Here is a 23,509-nt window from a genome sequence, read left to right as displayed (position 1 = left end):
AGATCCCATCTTAATGGATGCAATATAAACGGCACACCCGAATATTGTTTTAGATGGGATATGTCTGGCTAATGACCCGTTGGGAATATCTATTCTCACTAGATGGCCTGATGCGTATAAGTTCTGATGCATGTAAGACCGTGTGTCCCCAAGTCGACACAGAAAGCTTCTCACGCATTAACAATGGTCGAGCTATTAATTGTATTTGTTTAATGAAGGATTCAGCTAATCAGCTAATCCGTTTTGTGTATGAACATGTACCACAGGATGTTCCACACTCACCCCCATGGACATACAGAAATCATTAAACGCTTGGGATGTGAAGTCTTAAGTGGAAAGTCTGGAAAAATGTGCTCTTAATCTTATGATTTGAGCTAATAGCCTAGCAAATGCTAGGTTTCTTGTGGATAACAAGCATATGTGGGACCATCTGGTTGATGTATCTATCATCACCATGAAATATCGAAATGTCCCACATGGTGGGTGTATTGGTCCACATATGTCACCTTGTATCCTTTCCAGACAATTTCTTTGCTGACTTTTACTTGTGATGGTCTTATAATAAGTTTCCCTTGTGCACATGCTACACAAGTGAGATTTTAGGGAAAACTTTTCTTTCTTTGAGGATGTGCCCTTTCGAACTCTTAATTAGTTTACGCATCATGTTTGAACCCGGCTGGCCAAGCCGGTCATGCCATAGAGTGAATTATTTGTTGAATATTTTCTTTCTTTGCTTTGCTAAGTTAGTTTCTATCATGTTGATTTTAGCATGGTATAGACTAGAGGCTAGTGCAGGTATAGTCTCTAGGATCTTCTTTTGTCCTTTCACATTTTCTGTAATGTATAGGAACTCTTTAGATCCTTCACCCTTGGTTTCAATATGATAACCATTTGATCTTATATCTTTTAAAGCTCAATAAGTTTCTCTTAGAGCTGGGTGAGTATAAGGCATCACTTAGTTCAATGTGTGTGCTATTAGGCAACAAAATGTGAGCCTGGCCGTAGCCTTCTATCAAATTTGCTATACCCGCAATTGTACTAACATTAGCATTATATGTCCTCGGCCATTTCTATAAGTAGGACAATAATTTTTTTATGTTTTAATTTAATAAAACAATCATATAAGATAAAATAAATTCATTGAATTTAAATCAAAGTCATTACAAGGAAACTAAATCATAAAAGCATAGAAATTAAATTAATACACCACATGAGTTTAATTATTTTTCTTTAGGCAGTTACAAATCTCATAATCCAATTTAGTCATCATTCTCATGGTTGAAATTTCTTTCACCATCGAGATGAACCAGGTTAGATTTCTGGATTTATTTTCTTTATTTTCAAATTCTCTTAATAGAGATCAACAAGGTGCTGTAGGAGTTCTGCATGTCTTTATCTAATGGTTTTCTATACCATAATTATTATTACAAGTGGACTTGGTCTTTATGTTGCGGTTTAAATAACCCGCGGCCTCTACACCAACCAAGGCCGAAGCCTAATTGGTTTCTATGGCCTTGACCACCATAATTATTTCCTTGGTAAGTCCCACGACCAGGACCAACATGTCCGCGGCCTCCTCGGCTAGCCTGGCCTACTCGACCACCACGTCCTCTACCACCACGGCCACGGCCGTATTGTCTTTCTCTGTGGACGTAGTTGGTCTCATTAGGCTCTTTAGGCTCTTGAGGATTTTTCTTTGTAATGTCAACCTTGTGAGCTTCATTGCACTTTTCATCAATAATATCTCATTGTTTTGCTCATCTAGCATTAAACAAGAGTTTTAGGTCTGCATAGGTTTTAAACCTTTCTCGCAATATTGCTGCTGGAGCACAATGTTATTTGTGTGAAATGTCGAGAATGTCTTCTCCAACAATTCCTTTTCAATGACCTTAGTACCACACAACCTTAGGATTGAGACAATCTTTAAAAGCTCTGAGTTATACTCATCCAGGGATTTGAAGTCCTGGTTCCTTAGGTTTTCCAATCGAATTGAGCCTTTGGTAGGAACACCATCTTTTGGTGTCCATATTTGCTTTTAAGCTCTGTCCAAAGGGTCAATAAGATTATCTATCGTGAGGTACTGGTTTTCTAAGTTCTCAGCAAAATAATCGTTTGATGTCTATATTTTCTTAGTGCAATCATTATAATCAACAATATACTCACATAGGTCCTTTGATTTTAATCCAAAACATGCACCTTATATCATGCGGTTTTTAAGACCGAACCATGTAATTGTTTTAGTCTAGGTCATGCGGTATTTGAGACCAAACCATGCCATGCTTTTACTCATAATTTCGAACTTAGGTCATGCGGTATTTGAGACCGAACCATGCCTTGCCTTTTCTTATAATTTTTGAACTTAGGTCATGCGGTATTTGAGACCGAAACATGCCTTTATTATACTCAATTTTCGTGGCTTTAATTCTTTATGCATGCAAGACAACAAAATCAAATGCATGCAACAATCCTAGATAGTATTTCCTTTTTCTCTTAAGTTTCCTTTTAGTTTAAGATTTACTAAATCCATGTTTTAGGAAATATTTTAGGCTTTAGGATAATTACTATATTTTAATTAGAAACTTATCCTAACCAATATGTTAATTCCGATTTCAAAGTTTTAATTTATAGAAACTTAACAAAGTTTTTTTTTTTTTTTTAATCGGATATACTCTTAGAATATTAAAGTAAATTTACTTAAATTTCAGGATAATGACTTAAGCTTTTGGAAATTATCCTAATTGGTTCTAGACATGTTCATGCTCGAAATTTTATGTTTCCATGGCCGAAAATTCCAGGAAATCTATGTTCAAGCTTGTCTAAGAAATCCTAAGAGTTGATTCATGCAGCCGAGTTTTAAACAACCTTTACAAGATCCGATTTTAATTGCTATGCATGAATGATCCAAGTTTTAATCTCCTAGAACAGTTTGATTTCTATTTCTTAAGAATCTAACAATTTAGTTCTAGGTTCTTATGCAACAATCAATCAAGCAATCAATCCAATTTAAACTTGATATCTTTTGGTGCAATTTAACAAACAATCTATCAATCCTATGCGAATCAGTTTTTAAAGTTTTACAGGATTATAGATCTTAGATTTGTTTGTTGTTTACTTGGATATTTTAGGGTTCCATAGGGTTTATGTATTGATTTCAATTCATAGGTCCTAAGGGAGTTTTAGATCTTATTTACCTTTCACCAATTAGGGTCTGACTGGTTTTGATCTGGGAGTTAAAGACCTCAGATTTCACTCACGAACCTTGACTTTTGATGGACCATGAACCACGAACAGAACCTCAACAGCTTCCCACGAACAGATCTCAAACTGCTCCTTGTACCGCGCACGTCCAGGAACCGCGAACCTCGATCAGGTTTTGAACAAAACTTAATCACGAGCACAGGCTGCTCAAAGTGATCTTCGAACAAGGACTAGTCACAAACAAGAGTTGATTGTGTGCTAGTATGAGCGGTAGGGTTTGGGAAGAACAAAAGAAGAAGGGGCGGCGGTTTTAGGGTTCTTTAGGGTTAGAGGCTATCGTGCTGATAACGTGTTGTAAATTAGAGAGTTTAGGGAGTAAATCTCTTAGGTTATTATTGATAGGAATCGAGGTTACAACATATATATATAGTGTTACAAGTCTTAGAGCTAAAACTGACATACTAATACATAGCCGCATGGGCTTTAGGACATGGCCGATGGGCCTAAGTACAATGGACCGTAACTATAGAGCTAATACACGGGCCGGTCAGATAGAGTCCACTAAGTGTTTTACAACACCCTCCGATTTTTTTAGTTGTTATTCTAGAGTAAAAAAAATTTTTCAATACTTGTTGTTTTAGGGCATATGTTTGGTAAAATTACCAATTTTATTCCAACTATTTTAATGTTTTGACTAATAAAAAAATTAGAAATGTATTAAAAAAAAGTGTATAATAGAATACTAGGGGATACCCGTGCTACAGCACGGGTGTATATTTTTTGTTAGTAATTTGTTTTTGTAATTTTCCTTTTTCATTTATGTACTTAAACTTATTTTCTAAGTTTATATAGTGTTAATTTGGATATAAAAAACATAGTATGTCGGTACTTTGCATAATATAGTTTCTTACGGAAACAGAGACACCGCAATATTGAATAGTAACCTACAACAACAACAACATTAGAGGCAAATCCTGAAGAGAAATAGACTCAGCATTCGACCCAGCATTTAGTAACAAATTTTTAACATGAAGAAAAATAGAGGTGACATGGAAAAGGCTTATACCAAATTTGGAGCAGCCCATCCGAGGGTAGCAGAGAAGATAGTCATGACCTAAGAATAAGCAAGACATAAGCTTTCAAATCTAGTAGAAATTCATTGAAATCTATAGTAAAAATTTCAATGAAACCAATAGTAAAAAAGACTATAAATAACTTACAATCCAAGCCGACAGATAACATGCCAACACAAGTATCCTATCATAACGTCAATCTCCAAGGAAAACGCCATAGCGAGTGACATCGTAAAACTCTTGAATTCATCATTTATAGGAAAAAGGGTAAATGAAATAGACAACAAAGAAATAGTGGAAGGGATAATGATTCAACCTTGATGACTAACATTGTATTTATATAGCAAGACTATTAGCATCAACAATTAGGGTATATTCTAAGAATATATTGCATAATTAATTCGGTAATATAATGTTCACTATTTAAATGTCTTGTTCACAATAATTTAAGGATGGAGTTTTAATAGATTTACGATTTGGAAATTTAATAAATTTCATTCAAATAACAAATTACATTCAAATATGTTTAGAAAATTTTCAAAAGATTGAGATCTTTGCGGTTTGGGAAATCAATTATTGATATATTATGTTAAAGTTTATCGTAGGATTTATATTGATTGATTTAGATTTTTTGTTAAGACTTATAAAATTTAAAGTTTATCGTAGGATTTATATTGATTGATTTAGATATTTTTGTGAAGACTTATAAAATTTCCATTTTAATTAGTTTATTAGTTTCCTAAATTACAGGATCGATCAATATTCTAAGAGATTGATATCTCTTAAATTAAATGATATTCCTATAATCTAATTTGACGTGGGATTGAATCCTATAACTTTAAAGTCCGTAATTGTCGGCCTAGATCAGGTATGGCAATGAAATAAAAGATGAAGTTTTATTTAATTTTTATTCAAAAGATTAATTAAGCGTTCTAAAATCTCGAGAATGGGTTCTTAAATAGAATAGATTTGTAATGATCTGTTTCGGTAATTAAGCAATTATGATAAATTTTCGTAATTAAAATTTATCATAATTGCTTAATTACCGAAACAGATCATTACAAATCTATTCTATTTAAGAACCCATTCTCGAGATTTTAGAACGAATAACTCTGTTTGGGATCTTAATTAACTAATCTTGAATGAAATAATATACTGGATCCGAAAAATATTATTCTCGAGTACAAACAGATCCGCTGGTTATTTTCCTTCTATTCTCGGTTTTTTTAAGGATCTGCGTCCCGACCCGTTTTTTTTAAGTGATCGACCGAGGGCATTTTCGTCATTTATAGAAATCGAAACTATAGGTTAATTAGATTAAATTTTGTGATTCTCTAATCATTTTTAATGAAAAACCTACCAAAACCAAGTTATGGTCCATTTTTACTCTAGAGAATACTTCTGCTTTAATAGTATAGATTGATCTATTTTCTTAATTTGGATGCAATCTATAAAACGACAAGAAAAAAAAACTGTTGTACAACTTAACGCAACATTGTATCTGAAATTAGAAACAGAAGAGCAACTGAAAAACTATTTAGACAACAGATTAGATGGGGTGGGTTTGAAACTAGAGCTGGAGGCCATTCTCATAACCAAGGGACAGTAATCATAAAAACGTTTTTTCAATAATTGTAAAAGCAAGTGCAGGCCTACGATACGACCTTGGATAATCTAAAATATATCAATATGTTATAAACTAATCAATTAATAACTTAATATAGAAAGTCATTGTTTATTTTTAAATTACTGTTAAGGAACCCGCGAGCAAAAGGTTGACTTGAGTTGAGACGAGTAGATCTTGATCGGACGACGAAGAAGGCAGACAAAAGCTAAACCCATTTTCCAAAGAAATCAGATAAATTGTTGTGAATGCAACAGCTAAGGGGTACTCTCGCTTCCCTCTCCTTTCTACATTTTCTGATTTTCTACGCCTTTTCAAATTGATTGCCCATTTTCAAATTGATTGATAAATCTTTGCTCTGCGCTCTTCACTAATTTAGTTATCTCAGACCTAAACATTGCTGGGCTTCCTACGCAACTATTATCATGGTCCAAAATTGGAACTTACATAATTATATAGTATGCTGCTGTTACATTATACAAGCTCTATAATGCCTTCTTTTATATCATATTCCAGATATGGCTTCCGCTCAATTACGCCAAGCTGCTAAGGATGAGAAGTTGTGTAAGATGATAGTGGAAACAATGGGTGGTGATGATCCTCAGAGAGTCGTACTGGCTGGGAAATCTGGAATCGGTAAGACGCGGCTGGCAAGGAATGTGGGTAAGTATGCAACAGAAGAAGGCATGTGCTACCTCACCCTCTGGTTGAACCTCAACGAGAAGTTTGAAGATGAAATGTCGCTTTATGAGAACATAGCTTTCCAACTTGATGTGTATGTTACGGATGATAACAGGGAGAAGGACAAGAAAGACTTTCTAAAGGATTTGAAGCATAAGATAATTTTGGAGCTCAAGGACAAGAAGAAGAAACACACTTCATCATATGAAATGGTGCCGTATCTTCTGTTGATACTTGATGACGAAGGAAACAAGACCAGTGAAGACACAGTGATGAACGATTTGGGTCTGGAGAGTTTTCTTGAAGATTACAAACCTCTAAAAATTCTTCTTACAAGAAGAGTAGGTGTCGAAAACACTACAAAGCATAGTATGGAAATTGAGGCCGGTAACATGGAAGAGCCACATGATACAAGGGAATGTAAGTTCCATACCACGGATCTGTCACAAACTTTACTATGCACCCTCACTGAGTCTAACATGCATGATTTATTTGCATCGCTTACCATTCATGAGGGGAATTTGCTTGAGTCTCTTGAGAAAGCGTGGAAAAGTGATGAGCCATTGATACATTCTGTGGTGCGAAAAAGCAGTAATTTGCCTGCTGCAATCGTTGTGCTAGCCAAGTCCTTAAGCTGCATCGCTCATCAGAACTCTTTTAAGAGCCTATCTCCAAAACAAGAGAAGGTTTTAAAGAAAATTTTATCACCCTGTGAGCCAGCCAACTCAGTTTCAAGATGTAATCCAATTCTGCAACTTGCTTATCAGCTGCTGGAAACCGATGATACATTGAAGAATGCCATCGTTGATTGTTTTTGGCATAGCTTTGACTGTTTTAAGCATTGCGGCTGTATTCATTACAATGAACTGATCACACACTGGATACTTGAAGGCTACTTTGATCCCGTTCAATCTGTTAAGAAGGCTTTTAAGGATGGTCACGATATCTTGTTAGAGCTTATAAACCGCGGTCTTCTGAAGATTCAAGAGGATGATATGGTTGTACCAGAGATGGCAATGAGCGATTTAATAGATCTTCGGCATCATGGGTTCTTGGGGAGATCCCGGCTCCAGTTGGCTAGGACTTATGGTGGTGACAAGAAAAAAGGTCTCGGGGAAATAACCCAGATAGATGATATGATAAAAACAGCACAAGCAAATAAACAAGAATATATTTATACAATTCTGGTGGGTGGAAACCGTCTGCGTCGAGCAACACCAAAAGAGTTCTTTGAGCAGCCGCAGATGAAGAATCTTGAAGTACTTGGTCTTTTTTATCCCACATTGGAACATTTTATCCAGTCTTTAGGAGAACTCAAGCAACTCAGAGCTCTGGTCATCAGGGACTATGATCTACTGCCAAGTATAGAGGAGCTTAAGGGTCTACGAAGGTTAGAGGTTCTTGAAGTTTCTGGTGCTAGCTCTGTGGAAACTATCTTTGATGACTTCTTTGAAGCATTGCCCGAACTTCAAAGTCTGAACCTCTCTGGACTTCGGATCATATCTTCACCTTCCAGCATTTCTCAACTGAAGAATCTCCATACTCTCATCCTTAGAGACTGTCTTGTATTGGAAGATTTGCCAGACATACAGCATTTAGATAGGCTCGAGGTTGTCGACATCCGTGGTGCACGCAAGCTAAGAACTTGCTTTGAAAAAAACACAAGCAAAAACCAAACCTTTTCTCGTCTTCAGCGGCTTGTGCTCCTTGATTTATCAGAGAGCAAGCTAAAACGACTACCAATATTTCATGACACTGCGGTTGCTGCCAATCTTAGCTCCTTAACGCGGCTCTCATTGTACAACTGTAGCAATTTAGTAGAACTGCCCAATCTTCGAACCCTATCAGGTCTCCAGATTCTCGATCTTTCTAGTATGACCAGCTTGGTGGAAATTGCGGCAGTATGCTTCGAGCAGAAAGAGGAACTAAAAATTCTTAATATGTCAGGCACAAGTTTTACCAAACTTCCGTCCACCATCTCCGGTCTATCCAACCTCAGACAACTCCTCCTGAGAAACTGCTCCAATCTAGAAACTCTACCAAACATCAGCGGACTCAAGAGCCTTGAAGTCTTCGATGTTTCTGGGTGCACTAAGTTGCATACAATTGAGGGATCCTTTAAGTACATGTCTTACCTGCAGGAAGTTAATCTCTCTGGCACCAGAATAGAAACCTTAATAGAGTTGCCAGAGAAGAGCAGTATCAGTTGTTCAAAGCTAGTTGTTCTGGCAGATTCAAGAAGATTAATTCATGAGACTTGGAGACAGGTAAAGGAAGCCGTAACAAATGAGATTTATGAGAGTCTACGCTCTCATGATGTGGTCGACAGAATCCATGAAATCTCAAGAAAGGAGGAGGGAACTGTAGGTGAACTAAGGGCCTTTGGTTGTCCTGAAAAGAAAGGTCGCCACAAGGAACTTTTTTACCAAGGTCATACATTCATGAATGTCTATCGGAACATCATACCATTTGTTGATGCCAATAGTTGTCAAGAAGTTCTAGAGATTCAAGGATCCAATTGCGTAGATCAAGACAAGGAAACCTTAGCTAAAGTTGAGTTTGTGGCTATTGTGGACAATACAGCGGCAAGTCTCTCATCAGTATTTAATGATTTGAAGTCAGTGAAAGGTTGTTGGCTGGAGATGTGCGCGGATATAGAAATCCTTTTCACTGGAGTAGATGAAGAACGTCTCGGAAACCTGGAGACTTTGTCAATTACGAATTTTCGACTGTTGGAGAGTATCTGCTGCAGCAGCTTCAATAATCTGAAGAATCTAAGTCTGGACTGTTGCCCGCATATTAAAACGATATTCCCTGCATCCGCGCTTCCCACCAGCCTGGAAGTCCTGAAACTAAAATTTTGTGAGAAGCTGGAGAAAGTGTTTGAACAAGAAGTAGAAGTGCCGAATTTACACACATTGTGCCTTTACGATTTACCTGTGCTATCTGCTATCAATGCTATGCTGCCTAATCTAAAGACATACAATAAAGAAAAATGCCCGAAGCTGGAAACTTCAAAGTGGTCCGGTGAGTCCAATGTTATGCATACCACTACTCTACAATGTGTTTTCTGATCTTCAGCTCTCTTGTTCGAGTTGCTGATGTTAAGATTGCAAGTACATAACAATCTTTCGCCAATTTTTGTGGTTGCTCCTGTTTACAGGACTTGGAAGCGGTCTAGTGCAAGGAGGATATGAAAAACCACAGGGAAGTCGAAGCAGCATCTAGCTACTGAGTATTCTGTCCCTGGATCCTTTCCCTAATATCTACTTTGTATGTGTGTGTGCGAATAATGGACATGAATTTGACTGTTTTCTCGCTGGACTCCCAAGGGATCTGTTTAAAGATACTCTTAATTTTTTTGGAATCATTGCTACTAGTTATTTTAAATAATGCAGAGGGCTATGTTCTCTGTCGTTTCCTCGTTCCTTAACTTAAATAAAATAAGACCAAAAGACCAGCGGTTTATTTGTAGGAAAAGACCACAAACTTCAGATCTAGTATAAAACAAAGAAAACCCTTCACACATCCCAAGAGAGGCTTGGGTAAAAAGTCAAAAGCAAAGAAGCACTCCACAGAGCAAACAAGTTTTCCAGAAAAAAAACGATCTGATCAGGAAACATAGGAGAAATGGTGGAAGTGATTCCCAAACAAATCAAAGATGCTTGGGACACATGGAATATTAGGGGAATGATAATCCTCAGTCTCTCGCTTCAGATAATTCTCATTTTCTTTGCCCCCCTCAGAAAACGAACGCCCAACAAGTTCCTGATCCTGCTCTTGTGGTCCTCGTATCTCTTGGCAGATTTGTCTGCGAATTTTGCGGTTGCATTGATTGCCAAGAACCAAGGTAAAGACCCTAAACCCGATGATCCTCCTGAAGACAAGAAGCTCGTAGCCTTGTGGGCACCTTTCTTGCTCTTACACCTTGGTGGGCCAGACACCATCACTGCGTTTTCCCTCGAAGACAATGCCCTCTGGAATAGACATTTTCTTGGGCTAGTCTTTCAGGCACTTGCAGGTGTCTATGTGGTTATCCAGTCTCTACCCAATGTGCTTTGGGTGGTAATACTGTTGCTGTTCATTGCTGGGACTTCTAAGTATTTGGAACGGACAATTGCGTTGTACCTTGCTAGTTCAGACAAGTACAGGAACTTGATGTTGGATGCATCCAATTCAGCGTTTGACTACACCGTGCAAGCAAATAACCTAGATATGGACTCGATACTTGCTTCTGAGATGTATATGAAGGAGCATCATGGACAAGCGAACTCTCTGAAGCTAAAGCATCCAGATAAAGAGTTAACCGACCTTCAGATTCTTCAATTTGCTTTCTTGTTCTTCAATAACTTTACGAGTCTTATGGTCAATAATATATTTAGCTTGGAGATGCGTGATAAGAGCAAGGCCTTCTTCAGTGCATTGCAACTACAGGAAGAAGCTTTGAGCATTATAGAAGCCGAGCTCGAGTTTATCTATGAAGGATTGTACACAAAGGGTGCGGTTCTTCATAGTTCTTTAGGAATCGTGATCAGAGTCATATCAGTGGGATCCCTTGTGGCAGCCTTCACTATTTACCACGACAGACACAATAAGATTCAAGAATTTCAGAAAGCCGACATTATAATCACCTACACGTTGTTCGCTGTTGGAATAGCTCTGGAGTTTATATTTGTGTACATGTTTATGCTTTCTGACGGGGCAATAGCCGCCCTCTCAAAGTTTAAGGATGATTCCGACGAGATGTCTTCATTAAAAGACCGCATGCTCGAGTGGATCCTTGGTCTCAAGAGAAAGTGGAAGGGGAAAATTAGTCGTGAGGAGGAGGTGTTTAACACACCATTTCTACACAGAAGATGGACCGGAAACATCACAATGTTCAACTTCCTTACATACTCCATGAACGCAGATACAGAAAGGATCCACAACCCCAGGGGTAGAACGTGCCAGTATTTATGGAAGATAGCACTTTCCCCTTTCAGGTACGTTTTCTCCATCATGCAGGCTTGGTCAGGTAGCATTGCCATATGGTTTTGTGATCTTCACCGGTATATTATCCACCACGTGATCATTCTACCACCAGGAGAAAATCAAGTTACTCGTTCTATGATCAACATCTTCAAGACATTTGTTGAGTTTTGGCTCAGTACTGTACCTTACTTTCTCGCGTTTCCTGTTACCTGCGTCATTAACTTCCTAGGCATCAGGGAACTGTTCCATGAGATAAGACTACGAAGATCTCTACACCACGAACCCTTGAAAAAAAACCTATGGTCTTTCATATATTCAGAGCTGAAAATCAGATCACAGAATCAAGACAGCCAGGAGAGTGCCACAACAAAAGCCTCGGCCAGGAGAGATTGGGCGTCAAGCCATACCCAGATTCAGATAGCAGATCATGAAATGCTGCTACGTTACATAACAGATGTTGATTATGACCATAGTCTTTTGATTTGGCACATAGCCACCGAGCTCTGTTACCAAGAGGAAGATTCCGCCGAAAAAAACTGTGATAAGATGAAGCGAGAGATCAGCAAAATCATCTCAGACTACATGATGTATCTCTTGATGATGCAGCCAAAGCTGATGTCAGATGTATCTGGCATAGGAAATATAAGATTTAGAGACACATTGGCGGAGGCTGATAGATTCTTCACGAAGAAAGGTATCAGAAACAGTAGAGACGTGAATTTAGGTAGCAAGAAAATTCTTTCAGTAGATACCAGCATAGAACCAAGTGATGTCAAAGGAAATCATTGCAAATCGGTGTTATTTGAGGCAAGTTCAGTGGCCAAAGAACTTCTGAAACTGGAGGAGGATTTTGGAAAAGACAAATGGGAGGTACTTAGCAAGGTGTGGTTGGAGTTCCTAATGCACGCAGCATCCCATAGTGACGGTACAACACGTTTAGAGCTTCTTAGCAAAGGTGGGGAGTTTATCAACTTCGTTTGGCTACTAATGGCTCACTTTGGCTTAGGGGATTGATAAGCTAAGTTCAAGAATGGCGATTCAGAGCCACAACTTGAGGTGTGTGTCTCAAAATATGCTTATGTTTTAATACTTTTGTGTGTTTCGACTATGAAATAAGCTTCACAACCTAATCGTATGCAAAAACCTAACATTGAAAGCAATCTGATATATATATATATATATATATATATATATTCTCATGAGCATCATCTTAGCACCTATTATTACTCAACAGAACTCACTACCAAACGAAACGAAAGATGAAATTCTCAGATCAAAGAAGCAAATTAGATTCGTGTTACATACCTAATTTTTAGATTCCTTGTTGTAACCCAGTCTCGATTGATCAACCTTGGCCATAACTGGAAAACAAAACACGAAAATTACAATTTCTTCGAATCAGAAAACATCAAAATTCGCCAATAATCGAGTACAAACCGAAAAATCTCTCACCTCTTTCGACATTTTCGTCATTTTCCTCGCTCTTCCGATCGGAAAATCCTCCTCCTTAATTTCCCGACGACGACGAAGATGGTAAAAACGGAGAACCCCCACTCGATAATCTTCTTCGTCTTTGTTCAAAAAGTTCAAAATTAATGTTAACAAAAAAAAATTGGACCGGGATGAAACAGATGCATACCGAACCGGATTAAACCGGTATTAAGCAATTGGGCTTACTTTGAGAAAATCAAAGATTCTAAAGGTGAAGAAGAAGAACCTTATCCCATCTCTCCCACTCGAAAACAGAGCAGAGAACGGAAGAGAAACACAAAAAAAAATTCGGATGCTTCTCTCTGTCTAAATCTCGTTAAGAGTTTGGCTTCGTGGTTCATGTCTGGTTTGATACAATGGCTTCTGTACCATGTTCTTTCAAGCTCTCTGCTCATCCCAGATCTTCTTCCAAGGTAATCTTCTCTCTCTTATCTCTTTCAATATGTCTCTCTGTAGTGTACATCATTGATGCTGTGTCAACTCGTTTCTTTTCCTCTTTGTATCGATCATTCTCTGGCTTTCAATCTCTTGGTACTTAAGATTATACTATAGTCTTGAATTTATCCTTATTAAATTGCTTCCATTTGCGCAGCGTGATGGAAACTATAAACAGTGTAGTCTAGTAGAGAGACCTAAAGAAACGAAGAGTCAAGTTCCTAAGTCCATTACTTGCATCAACCGCTTGGAGATATCGCGTATAGCGCCATTACAGGCAACCATGAATAGCCCCAGAGGCTTTGGACGTCCTCCTAAGAAAACCAAGAAGGCTAAAAAGCAGAAACCCGGAAACCAAAGTGATGATGAAGACGACGACGACGACGAAGAAGACGAGGATGATGATGATGATTATGATTATGAAGATGAACGTGAGAGAGGTGTGATTCCAGAGATAGTGACCAACAGAATGATTAGCAGAATGGGATTCACTGTGGGTTTACCACTCTTCGTTGGTCTTCTCTTCTTCCCTTTCTTTTACTATCTCAAAGTTGGTTTGAAAATTGATGTTCCCACATGGGTTCCCTTTATTGTTTCCTTCGTCTTCTTTGGTACGGCATTAGCTGGTGTGAGCTATGGGATCGTGTCTTCGAGCTGGGATCCGTTGAGAGAAGGATCCTTATTAGGCTGGAACGAAGCTAAGAAGAACTGGCCTGTCTTTTGGCAATCCTTTTGGAATTCCTCAAGCAAGAAATAGACATAGGCACAATAGCTCTTTTGGCCTTGTCTTCAAGGGTTTTGTGATTTACTTATTACAATCTGATGTAAATTTTTAGCAGAAATGTTTTGGGGTTATTGTCTCTATCAGAGGAAAATGAATGTCTCTTTGCATTTTCCTTCAACGACTCTACAGCTACCAACATCAATATATCACCAATCAAAGAAAGTAAAGAACCACACGAAATAGTCCCAAATCGAACTTTATTGCAAACCACAATGTTATTGTCACGCTCACGTAATTACAAACCATCACACGACCGGAATTAAGAAAAGAAAATAAAAGCGGAACGAACCAGCAACGCCGGAGAAACACACGACCACTGTAAAAGAAAAGGAGACACTTCACGGTTTGTTTTTTCATGAAATGGAGACTCAGGGATAAACACCAGAGTATATAGATTATAAGACATAGTTTATAAAGTAAAATATTTGCTCAGACGAGGCTTGCTTGAGATTATTGGTTTAGGGGTCATCCAGCGACTTTCCTAGAGTAGGCATTGGTGGTGGTTTGTGTTGGTCTAAGGAACATGTCACGTGTTTCTCCTACCCAACCTGCCTTCATCGAAGGTGGTTTCAGCTGTTGATGCTGTCCAACCACGGACACAGAGTGTCTGCGAGATCCAGTTCCTCCAATAGTCATGTTTGCGAGTTTATCAGCAGCCTCTGATACACTACGAGTGAACCGGTTCTTGTTCAATGCTGCTGCTGCATTATCTCCAAATGTATGGATTTGTTTTGTTAGATGAAGTAAAATAACCAGTGTGCGTGTTAAAAGAAAAAGGGTGGCCCAAAGGTTTTACTTACGAGGACTCTTTTTCCCAGGTGGTCTGTATTTGGAGTCTCTGACGGAACTTCTCACAGCTTTAGTGTTTCTCGTCCCATCTTGATTAGCCATTTCAAGTTTCCGCTGGACACCACTGCCAAAAGCAGCATGCGACTTTGGACTAGCATAGCTATTGAATGCATAGCTATTGAATGGCTTAGCATTGGCAAGCGACACCGGCTGTCTTTTAACTGATTGGTGCTCAAATGATACTCTTGGCCCGACTAGAACGGAACCATAAATAAAATTTAGTTTGCAACAATCTCAAAACAGATTTAATAATCCACACCCTGAAATTTGCAGTCAACAAACTAAGAAATTACCAGGCGGAGGAGTTCTAACAACAGATGGCTTGGGACGAAGAGATGGTGGGGCATAAAAGCAACTCTGCCACAAGAGAACACAGTTAGATCGGGAGATATAAAAGTCCTAGCATATCAGGTCCAATCAAAAACTCTCATGGCGTACCTTGAAAAATGGGTGCTGCAGCGCCTCTGCAGCAGTTGGTCTGCTGCATGGATCCCACGAGCAAAGCCGCTGAATGATCAAGTTAAAAGGTGGAGATTAGTGTCTTGAGAATAAAAGAAATACATTCTTGGAATCATAGAGAAACCCCTTTTAAGAGTTGTTATTATACCTCGATAAGATTAACTGCATCTTCGCTAGCAGATGGCATCAAGCTTGAAAGAGGTACACCAGGAATCTGTAAGATGACAACCGTTATTCTCTGATACAAATACTAGCAAGGCTCAAGACACAATTTTTCAAGCTCGAGCATGTACCTGAGGGAATTGATAGTTTATGGTTTTAGCAAGATTAAGTCCTTCCAACCAGGTCTTCTCAGTTGGGCTGCCTATGACACTGCAGATTTTGTAGATTTCATCTGCTTCACTGCAAGGATGATACAACAACATTATCACTTGTTTATTACATTTAATTTTACAATATTTCTAATCAGAAAGATACAAATAAATCAACGCAAATTTACCTAGCCCCGGGAAATATTGGGCGAAGAGACAACAACTCAGCCATAATAGCTCCCATCGCCCACATATCTGAACAAAAAATCAATTGCCAAATTAATAAGCACTAGAATGCAATGATTGAAGATAGTTTTGTTTTTGTTTTTCGCAATACTAACCAACTTTTGATGTGTATACATATGACTGTAGGAGTACTTCAGGGGCCCTATACCTATTATTAGAACAGAGACATAAGGGTCAGTAAGGTAGCACTGATGAAGAATCTAACAAAATATTAGGGTCAAGAACTACAAATATACAGAAGTAAAGCGAATCTTACCAACGTGTAGAAACATACTCGGTAAAAGGTGGACTCGAATTAACCTCTCGTGCCAAGCCAAAATCAGCAATCTTAATGATATCTTTCGAGACTAATAGATTTTCTGCAATAACACAATATAGATTTTCAGTGACAAACTACTTACCCATGATTGTTAAAAAGACTAAGTGATTAAAATCAAAGCAGTAAATCTTCAGACAGGTGTTTGAGGCTTCAAGGATATCAATTACCTGGCTTAAGATCGCGGTGGAAGTAACCACGCTGATGCATGTAAGAAAGGCCCTGGAAGACTTGAAAGCACCAATTTCTGATATCAGCTTCTGCAAAAAGCTTCTGTCGATCCTTCATCAGCTGGTAAAGATTGCACTCCTGATCAAGTAAGAATGACATACGTTCAGTGCAATGAATAAAAGTGTCAGAAAAATATCCAACTACAAGCAGAAAAGAAGTATACCATGTACTCAAAGACAAAGTATAGGATATCATTCTCCCGGATGACTTCCTTCAGCTTCACGATGTTTGGATGATTCATTCTCCTGAGCGACTAATATCACGAATAAGTAGTATTAAGTTCCAGTAAACAAGACCAAACAAAAAAAAAGAGATTATCTCAACAAAGGCAAATCACTACCTTCACTTCTCTCAAATTAATACATTCGTCCCATGAGTAGTACTTCTTTTTCATTTTCTTGATTGCGACCTGCTCATAGAAAACTTCAGTTAGTTTGAATTTTAAGCACAGAACATTCTACAGGCATATATAGCTCCAAAAGAAAGCAACTTACAACTTCACCAGTCTGCTTATTGATAGCTCGCCAAACACTACCAAAAGTTCCATCACCAACCTCCTTAATTAACTTGTATCTATAAAATACAAAAAGAATTGATAAGCAAACTCGTAAGCAAAAAGTGAAGGGGCCAGATGCCAAAGTGATTTAGATATTAAAAGAAATTTAACTTACCTGTCCATCGTTTTTCCAGTAAAGTAAAATAGGCTCTTTATTTTATGTATGTAAAGAACTTCTGAAAGATTTATATAGCATTAATCTTCCAGTCGTTCGTAGTAAGGACTGAACACCAAGGCAGTAAAATCAATGATTCTCCAGCAGGGTAGACTGACCGTTATTTACTTTGAACATAAATGGGTTGACCATGAAGGAAAGAGAAAGACAGCAAGAGAAGAGAAAAACACATACTGAGAACTCAAAGACGCAAAGGAACCAAAAAGATAGAATGTGTAGGCTAAAAGGAAGGATCCTATGCTCACAACATCTCACTCAGGGGTTCAGATTAAAGGAAACGACATATCTAAACTTGAAAAAGAAAACGAAATAACTTTCTTCAACCAGCGCCCATAAGCATAAGATATGGAAGAGGGGGCTAATAAAGGGGATTCTCTAGGACTATGCGAAAGAAGATTTTGCAGACTTCAGTCCTGCAATATAACAAAAAAAAGCCAAACATAAAATTATTCCGTCTTTAGGGCTGGGTTGGTATGTTTGACAATCTTAAATCTTGTCTACAAGTGTCTTTCTCTGATGATGTCATACAAGACTTGAGTTTTCATTGTTTACTAACAATTTTTTTCCTTTCTGAATTTTCCTAATTTTTAATAGCAGTTTTACAATTTCTCAAATTTCCTTGTTTAAAGGTGAAAAAAAAAACATTTTGATGAAATCTAATAATCTATAAACAGCTCCAATTGGGATAACCTACCAAAGCATATCACGCACTCAAAGTTCCAATAACTGCAACAATCTAAGGAGGGAAGCATCGTGTAAAAAAAAAAAAACAAAAGTCTCAACAGCTTCAATAGAAAAGCCATACCTATCACTCAGAAATATGCCTCACGCCTTCCGTAAAAGATCATAGAAGAAGGTATGACCACTAAGTGCAGTTAACGAAAGAGCCAACAAGGAAATCTGAACGAACAAGAAACCGCCAATCGAGCGCTTCTTGGAATGAGAAAAGCCGATAGTGGTAGCAACTTGGCCAGACGAAAACTTGCTCCATATCTCAAAAGATGCAAATCCACTTATAAAGAAGCCTGATAGAACCTGTAGCAATTACAAAAAAATATAAGCAATCCAAAGATAAAAAGCACAAGAAACCTGAGAAAACAAAACCATCCAAAAACCAAGCAAGCAAGGGGTAGGCTAACAAATAGACTCAACTTACATTACATATCAATTACCAGTAAAATTCATCATCGTTGATGAAACCTCAAACACCTACCAGATGAGAGATCAAAGCTCACAACATCTAAACATTACAGATCTGAAAAATAAAATATCCAATTCGAGGATATATATCAATCAATACAAACAGAAATGAATCAATCAATACCTAACGTAACCCTAAAATTTCAATTAAATGATCAAACACACATCAAATCCAAATCCCACACGCACGATTACACAAATACCAAAAGAATTAAATCAAAACCAAAATTAGATCCAATCTGATAAAAAAACAAGAAACCTCATGGAGATCTGCGAGATAGATATATATACCTCAGAGCCAACGGGCATAACCACCGTCGCAGACGACGGGAAGAGACGGAATCCAGAGCTTCTCTAACCTCTTTACCTTTCAATTTTTTTATTTGCGATACGAGTCCAACAAATATCAATCTCTCTCCTCTTCTTCTCTCTCCCTTGCCTTTTTTCTATGTGCGGTTCTCTCGTGATGACCCAAAAAAAAAAAAAAAAAAAAAACCCTACAATTTATATTCCCCAAGGCCAAAGCAGCTAAAGAAGAAAGAGAATATTTTTATCGCTTTGGTTCGATCGACCTCATTGATGATATGATCTTCTGGTCGTGTCGCGTTGGAAAAAAAAAACTGCTTTAATCCTCTGTGTCTCACTTTTATTATGTTACAGTGTTCTTTTAATATATAACCGTCGGATTATCACGTGGTGATGTCATTCGTTTTATTGTAGACCGTGAGATTTAAGTATGAGGATTTTTAACGTATCTTTACGTGGCCGCCTCTTTATTCTTGCCTTCCACGATGTAGCTGATTCACACAGTTCTTATTTTTGTCTCTTGACTTTTCTTTTGGTAGTAGTATTATAAATCATGATTCACGAGGGGGTTACTAAATTTGTAAATAAATTTACCGAAATTGTTGTTTGTCAATATTAATGTAATCTATAGTGTTTGTTAAGCGCTAATCATGACGATGAAAGGCGGGTTTTTGGAATTGTAGATTATGTTTCATATCTTAAAAAGATTGCAAGATGCTCAAATCTATATATGGATGATAAGGTTCGAATTAAGTCATTCAATTTCGATGGATGTCAGGAATCAAAAGTATACATAATTTGATAGACTGACTCTTTTCACCTAAAAAGCTCCAATATGCGACGAATGCCTGAGATTGTTGCATTTTTAGAGGGAAAGAAATTCAAGTTGTTTGGATAACAAAAAGGTTTAAAGAAGTTCAAAGTTTTTTTTCCCTCTGTACAACTTTAACGTGTTCCATAGTTTTCTAGGGGAAATTGCGAATTTTGAATATTTAAGGAGACTGTTTACTTTTTATTTTATTTTTTAATTTTGTTATCTCATTTTCATGGATTAAAATATATTTCATATTTCTTTTATATAAAAATACTGTATGTTTTAAGCATATTTTTTTTGTTCCTGGCTTCCTGCAATCAGATTTAGAATTTGTTTATCATATACGATTTGGAATTTTCCACCTAACAAACACGAATAGATTTACTTTTCAATTATTTTATTTTATGGTCCATCATAAAGTTTGCTCGCCATCCGTGATCCGTATATATATGACTGTTGAAAAACACTAATATTTTATTTAGCATAAAGGAAACGAAGAGAAAATTTTATAATCGCTAAATCTAAAATGGACCACCAACACATTAACGTGTAAAACAATACAAGAAGATCTCAAATCATTATACCTAACATTCGAGAAATCTCGAACATCACCGTTTTTAGTAAAACTTAAAACTTACAATTTAAAAAATTAAAAGAAATATATAATTCTCACCAAGCATATACTACTAAAAAGAACATATAACCGAAAATTGATAAATATGCTGGGATAATAAAAATGAATTGGCAGATTTCAACAGCTTTCTTGGCTTTGAAGCAACACAAAGAACCTATGCTTGTTGTTGTTGAGACTTTGTTCTCAAGAAACCCTCCGGACATTTAAAAAAAAAAAGCTTAAAGCTTAAGCTTTAGTTTTGTCCTATGTATTTTTAATTATTTTGTTTCTGAATTTGCGTTAGATGAATACCACAGCTTCTTCTGGCAAATCAAGACCTTCTCATTCGCTGATTCAGACTCTGTCTGTTCCTTACGGCAACTCCATCTCAGTTCTTTACCAACTGATGCTATCGTATCTGCAAAGTAGCTTGATTCGCGTATAATCGCATACCCACTAGGACGTAAGATCCTATCCATTTCCAGCATTACATATTTCATATCACACCTGCCCAAAACCAAACCATTAATTATCAAATCATGAATGAATGAGTTTTCAAAGACCTAAGCTGTGAGATCTCTGTTCTATCATTACCTCTGACTTTCAGATGTAAACAGCCCATCTACGTGAAGAAGATCGTAAGTTCTTGGATACGTCGAAAAAGCTTCACACCTATAATAAAACAACATACAAATTATGTATGTGACCTCAAGTGTTTGAAAGTAGAAAGATTAGGTTTTGGTGAATTTACCAGTCATGATAGGTTCCGATCAACCCACGATCAAAGACAACGGGAAGTGTATTCGCAGCGTAAGAAGAGACAACGTTCATAACCCACAAAGGATCATCGACCAGAGCAGCAGCCAAACCTCCATAAGCAGTGTTCATATCCATCACATTACGAATCTTATCAGTGCCAAGCGAGGGTAACAGCTTCTTGTAATGCTTGGCCCTTGTTTTCCATTTGCTATCATCGTGCTTAAACAGGCCACCATTTCCTCCAGGAACAGCAGACATTCTTTCAGGAGTTGTGTGCAATCTTTCTGGCCACTTGGCAGTAGATCCCAAATCTGTCCTCTTAAGCTTAGGGCTTGGAACCACAACACAAGGGCGTAACGGTGTATACCAAGCAGAATCTGGCTCAAGGCTGTCGTCACATTTTGGTGGGTATGCATCAGGGTCGTTAGACAGCTTGTTATAGCATATATTGTCTGAAGATTTTTGCCAGACTGCGATATCGTCTTTCTTGGCATACATTTTGAAGCACATTGAAGATAACAATTCTTGCAGCTTCTCGTAATTTGACCTCTGCTCTTCAATGGTTGTGTCCCAACCTTTCCAACGGTTTTCATAGTTGACTGGTGGACCAGATAAGACCCAGAAGCCACCAGGTCTTAGGATACGGTGAACCTCCAAAAGATAAACTCCACCTGATAGAGTAGGAAATAGACGAAGGTTATTACAAGAGTTTCAATTAAAAAAGCTCACATAGCAATTCAATTGATCAAAGACAGTAAAATTACCGAATTCTGTCCATGGAATAAGGCATCTTGAGCAATGAGCCATATCGAATGAATTTGAAGGGAAAGGGAGACGTTGAGTGGAAATGATGCCGAGAATTGCAGGAATTCCACGTTCTAGAGCAAACTGTACTTGAGCTTCGTGATTATCTCTCGGGGCAAGTGATACCGTGAGGATACCGCGGTCCAACAAATCACCTCCCCAGCTTGCAACCTTGAAAACAGATGAAGATTAATGGAGCTGAAGGGGAGAACATCTAATCCAATATTTGCCAAAGTTAAAATCCAGAAATATATTTAACTTACCCCACAACCAGTGTCAATGGCGGTGCGTATAGTTCCATCCTTCATTTCAGGGATCAAATCTTGCATCAAATCAACATAAGCACTAACTCCATGTGGAAACATTGTACCTCCACCGGGAAAAATGAACTTTTCACCCTCTTTCCTTAGCCAGTTCTGGTTAGATTTCTGCTTGTTAATCCAATCATATGGCACATTCCTGAAATCAAATCACCAACTTACTTCAATTAACCGAGGACAGGAGAGAGATCTAGAGATACAAATAATTAAGAGATGCAATTATCAGGTTGAGAAAAAGGGACAAATATTTACCTGTACCAACATTCGTCTTTGCTCTTAGGCCATCTTATTGGTGGCTTATAACCATTAGGAGGAGGAACCAGACACTGCTTTCTATCAAACACAGGAGGACAATGTCGCTCCATGAAAGTAAGCCTGTGAGTACCATACTTCTTCCATTTCTGAACAAGCAAAACGAAATAAAAAAAACATTAGCTAAAATGATTTCCAGATTCAAAGAACTCACACACCCCCAAAAATGGTTAAAACTAGAGTGTACCCTTGGATCCGTGCAGGGAGTGTAATCTTGGAAGTCACTGCTACATTCAGAGAAAGAAACTGCAGATTTGACTTGAGGAGAGTCCTCAACATCCAAGGAAGAAGACTCGGCTTTGACAACATCATTAACTTCGACATTGTTCTTCCCACAATATAACCCACCAAGATAGAACGAAAGGCCACATAACAGAATCAGTAAAAGAGTCTTGGGCAAGACCCTTGAACCTCCTCTCTCAGCTTTCTCATATTTCTCATCTTTATACTTCATTGTTTCTTTTTTTGGTACTAAATTACAAACCCTTGTTTCAGAAGATTAAAACACCTGCAACAACAAATCAACCAATACATAAAAGCCAAAACATTCATCAGATTGGATCAATACATGACTAAGGACAAGAGCAACAAACAAGCTTCTGACAATAATTAAAAAAGGTAAACAAAATGATGGGCCAGTACTGTTATTTGACAAATGAGAATTTTTTTAAAAAAAATTGAGGAAACAAAGGACGAGATCTGAAAGGAACAAAGAAGCAGAGTTGCCGACAAAAAAAGATTGTTGCTTTAATGGATCTCACATGGGTGTTTGGGACCCAAGAATTCGATTCACTCAGTCTCGACCGCCGTAACATAACATGTTCTCTCACACAAACTCGAGAGAGAGAGAAATAAACAAATTGAATCAATGGGAACAAATTACATACACAATAAATGAAAACACATGAATGAGTTTCTATTTAAAGTCTTATTCACTTTCGCATTTAAAAAGTCTCTGAAAGAAACAAATCTGTACCAATT

At 37.7% G+C, this 23,509-nt stretch overlaps 5 protein-coding genes and 1 long non-coding RNA gene across 13 annotated transcripts in view; 3 read left to right on the top strand and 3 right to left on the bottom strand.

Annotated features, from left to right (window-relative positions):
• Positions 6,035 to 9,842, top strand: LOC104731658 (probable disease resistance protein At5g45510). The gene is made up of 3 exons (XM_010451100.2): positions 6,035 to 6,159; positions 6,412 to 9,603; positions 9,740 to 9,842. Exons 1-3 carry the CDS (start codon positions 6,144 to 6,146, stop codon positions 9,802 to 9,804), a joined length of 3,273 nt encoding a protein of 1,090 aa, XP_010449402.1. The 5' UTR covers positions 6,035 to 6,143; the 3' UTR covers positions 9,805 to 9,842.
• On the bottom strand, positions 9,302 to 13,108 carry LOC104731660. Its single transcript, XR_758630.2, has 3 exons — positions 13,000 to 13,108; positions 12,853 to 12,908; positions 9,302 to 9,422 (listed from the first exon to the last, which is right to left on the bottom strand). It is a non-coding gene; the product is annotated as an uncharacterized LOC104731660 (long non-coding RNA).
• LOC104731659 lies at positions 10,197 to 12,749 on the top strand. Its single transcript, XM_010451102.2, has one exon. The coding sequence runs from the start codon at positions 10,207 to 10,209 to the stop codon at positions 12,559 to 12,561; it is 2,355 nt and encodes a 784-aa protein (XP_010449404.1). The 5' UTR covers positions 10,197 to 10,206; the 3' UTR covers positions 12,562 to 12,749.
• On the top strand, positions 13,248 to 14,369 carry LOC104731657 (protein PAM68, chloroplastic-like). The gene is made up of 2 exons (XM_010451099.2): positions 13,248 to 13,451; positions 13,631 to 14,369. Exons 1-2 carry the CDS (start codon positions 13,395 to 13,397, stop codon positions 14,228 to 14,230), a joined length of 657 nt encoding a protein of 218 aa, XP_010449401.1. The 5' UTR covers positions 13,248 to 13,394; the 3' UTR covers positions 14,231 to 14,369.
• LOC104731656 (cyclin-dependent kinase F-4) lies at positions 14,438 to 19,155 on the bottom strand. 7 transcript variants are annotated; one of them, XM_019233806.1, is made up of 17 exons: positions 18,892 to 19,155; positions 18,557 to 18,655; positions 18,206 to 18,435; positions 17,341 to 17,813; positions 17,164 to 17,242; positions 17,010 to 17,078; positions 16,833 to 16,922; positions 16,609 to 16,747; positions 16,379 to 16,481; positions 16,218 to 16,270; positions 16,065 to 16,131; positions 15,859 to 15,967; positions 15,714 to 15,779; positions 15,545 to 15,613; positions 15,400 to 15,463; positions 15,058 to 15,300; positions 14,438 to 14,967 (listed from the first exon to the last, which is right to left on the bottom strand). In XM_019233806.1, the coding sequence occupies exons 4-17, from the start codon at positions 17,346 to 17,348 to the stop codon at positions 14,723 to 14,725; spliced, it is 1,404 nt and encodes a 467-aa protein (XP_019089351.1). In that variant the 5' UTR covers positions 17,349 to 17,813; positions 18,206 to 18,435; positions 18,557 to 18,655; positions 18,892 to 19,155; the 3' UTR covers positions 14,438 to 14,722. The 7 variants fall into 7 exon arrangements, with proteins under 7 accessions (XP_019089351.1, XP_019089350.1, XP_019089353.1 ...); XM_019233805.1 differs by having other exon boundaries at positions 18,573 to 18,655; XM_019233808.1 differs by having other exon boundaries at positions 18,557 to 18,609.
• The window catches only part of LOC104731654 (probable methyltransferase PMT21), a 4,119-nt gene continuing 850 nt past the window's right edge, over positions 20,241 to 23,509 (bottom strand). For both annotated transcript variants that reach the window (XM_010451094.2, XM_010451092.2), the window contains exons 2-8: positions 22,716 to 23,036; positions 22,469 to 22,617; positions 22,160 to 22,355; positions 21,857 to 22,067; positions 21,085 to 21,763; positions 20,928 to 21,005; positions 20,241 to 20,840 (exon numbers count right to left, since the gene is read on the bottom strand). In XM_010451094.2, the coding sequence (XP_010449396.1) occupies positions 20,612 to 20,840; positions 20,928 to 21,005; positions 21,085 to 21,763; positions 21,857 to 22,067; positions 22,160 to 22,355; positions 22,469 to 22,617; positions 22,716 to 22,982 (1,809 nt within the window). In that variant the 5' untranslated portion in view covers positions 22,983 to 23,036 and the 3' untranslated portion in view covers positions 20,241 to 20,611. The remainder of the gene's footprint in view (positions 20,841 to 20,927; positions 21,006 to 21,084; positions 21,764 to 21,856; positions 22,068 to 22,159; positions 22,356 to 22,468; positions 22,618 to 22,715; positions 23,037 to 23,509) is intronic.

The sequence above is a fragment of the Camelina sativa genome, chromosome 12, assembly GCF_000633955.1.
Source record: "Camelina sativa cultivar DH55 chromosome 12, Cs, whole genome shotgun sequence".
Lineage (NCBI taxonomy): Eukaryota > Viridiplantae > Streptophyta > Magnoliopsida > Brassicales > Brassicaceae > Camelina > Camelina sativa.
The sequence above is the reverse complement of the archived record's forward strand: the minus strand, read 5'-3'. Positions and strand labels throughout refer to the sequence as shown.

Bases quoted from the DNA above. Each gene is read 5' to 3' on its own strand.
- LOC104731659 (XM_010451102.2), top strand. From the start codon at position 10,207: ATGGTGGAAGTGATTCCCAAACAAATCAAAGATGCTTGGGACACATGG.
- LOC104731658 (XM_010451100.2), top strand. The intron at 9,604-9,739 runs GTGAGTCCAATG...TCCTGTTTACAG, and splicing joins GGAAACTTCAAAGTGGTCCG to GACTTGGAAGCGGTCTAGTG.
- LOC104731657 (XM_010451099.2), top strand. From the start codon at position 13,395: ATGGCTTCTGTACCATGTTCTTTCAAGCTCTCTGCTCATCCCAGATCT. The intron at 13,452-13,630 runs GTAATCTTCTCT...CCATTTGCGCAG, and splicing joins ATCCCAGATCTTCTTCCAAG to CGTGATGGAAACTATAAACA.
- LOC104731656 (XM_019233806.1), bottom strand. The intron at 15,780-15,858 runs GTACATGCTCGA...GTCATCTTACAG, and splicing joins TAAACTATCAATTCCCTCAG to ATTCCTGGTGTACCTCTTTC. The intron at 15,464-15,544 runs GTACGCCATGAG...CTCTTGTGGCAG, and splicing joins TGCAGCACCCATTTTTCAAG to AGTTGCTTTTATGCCCCACC.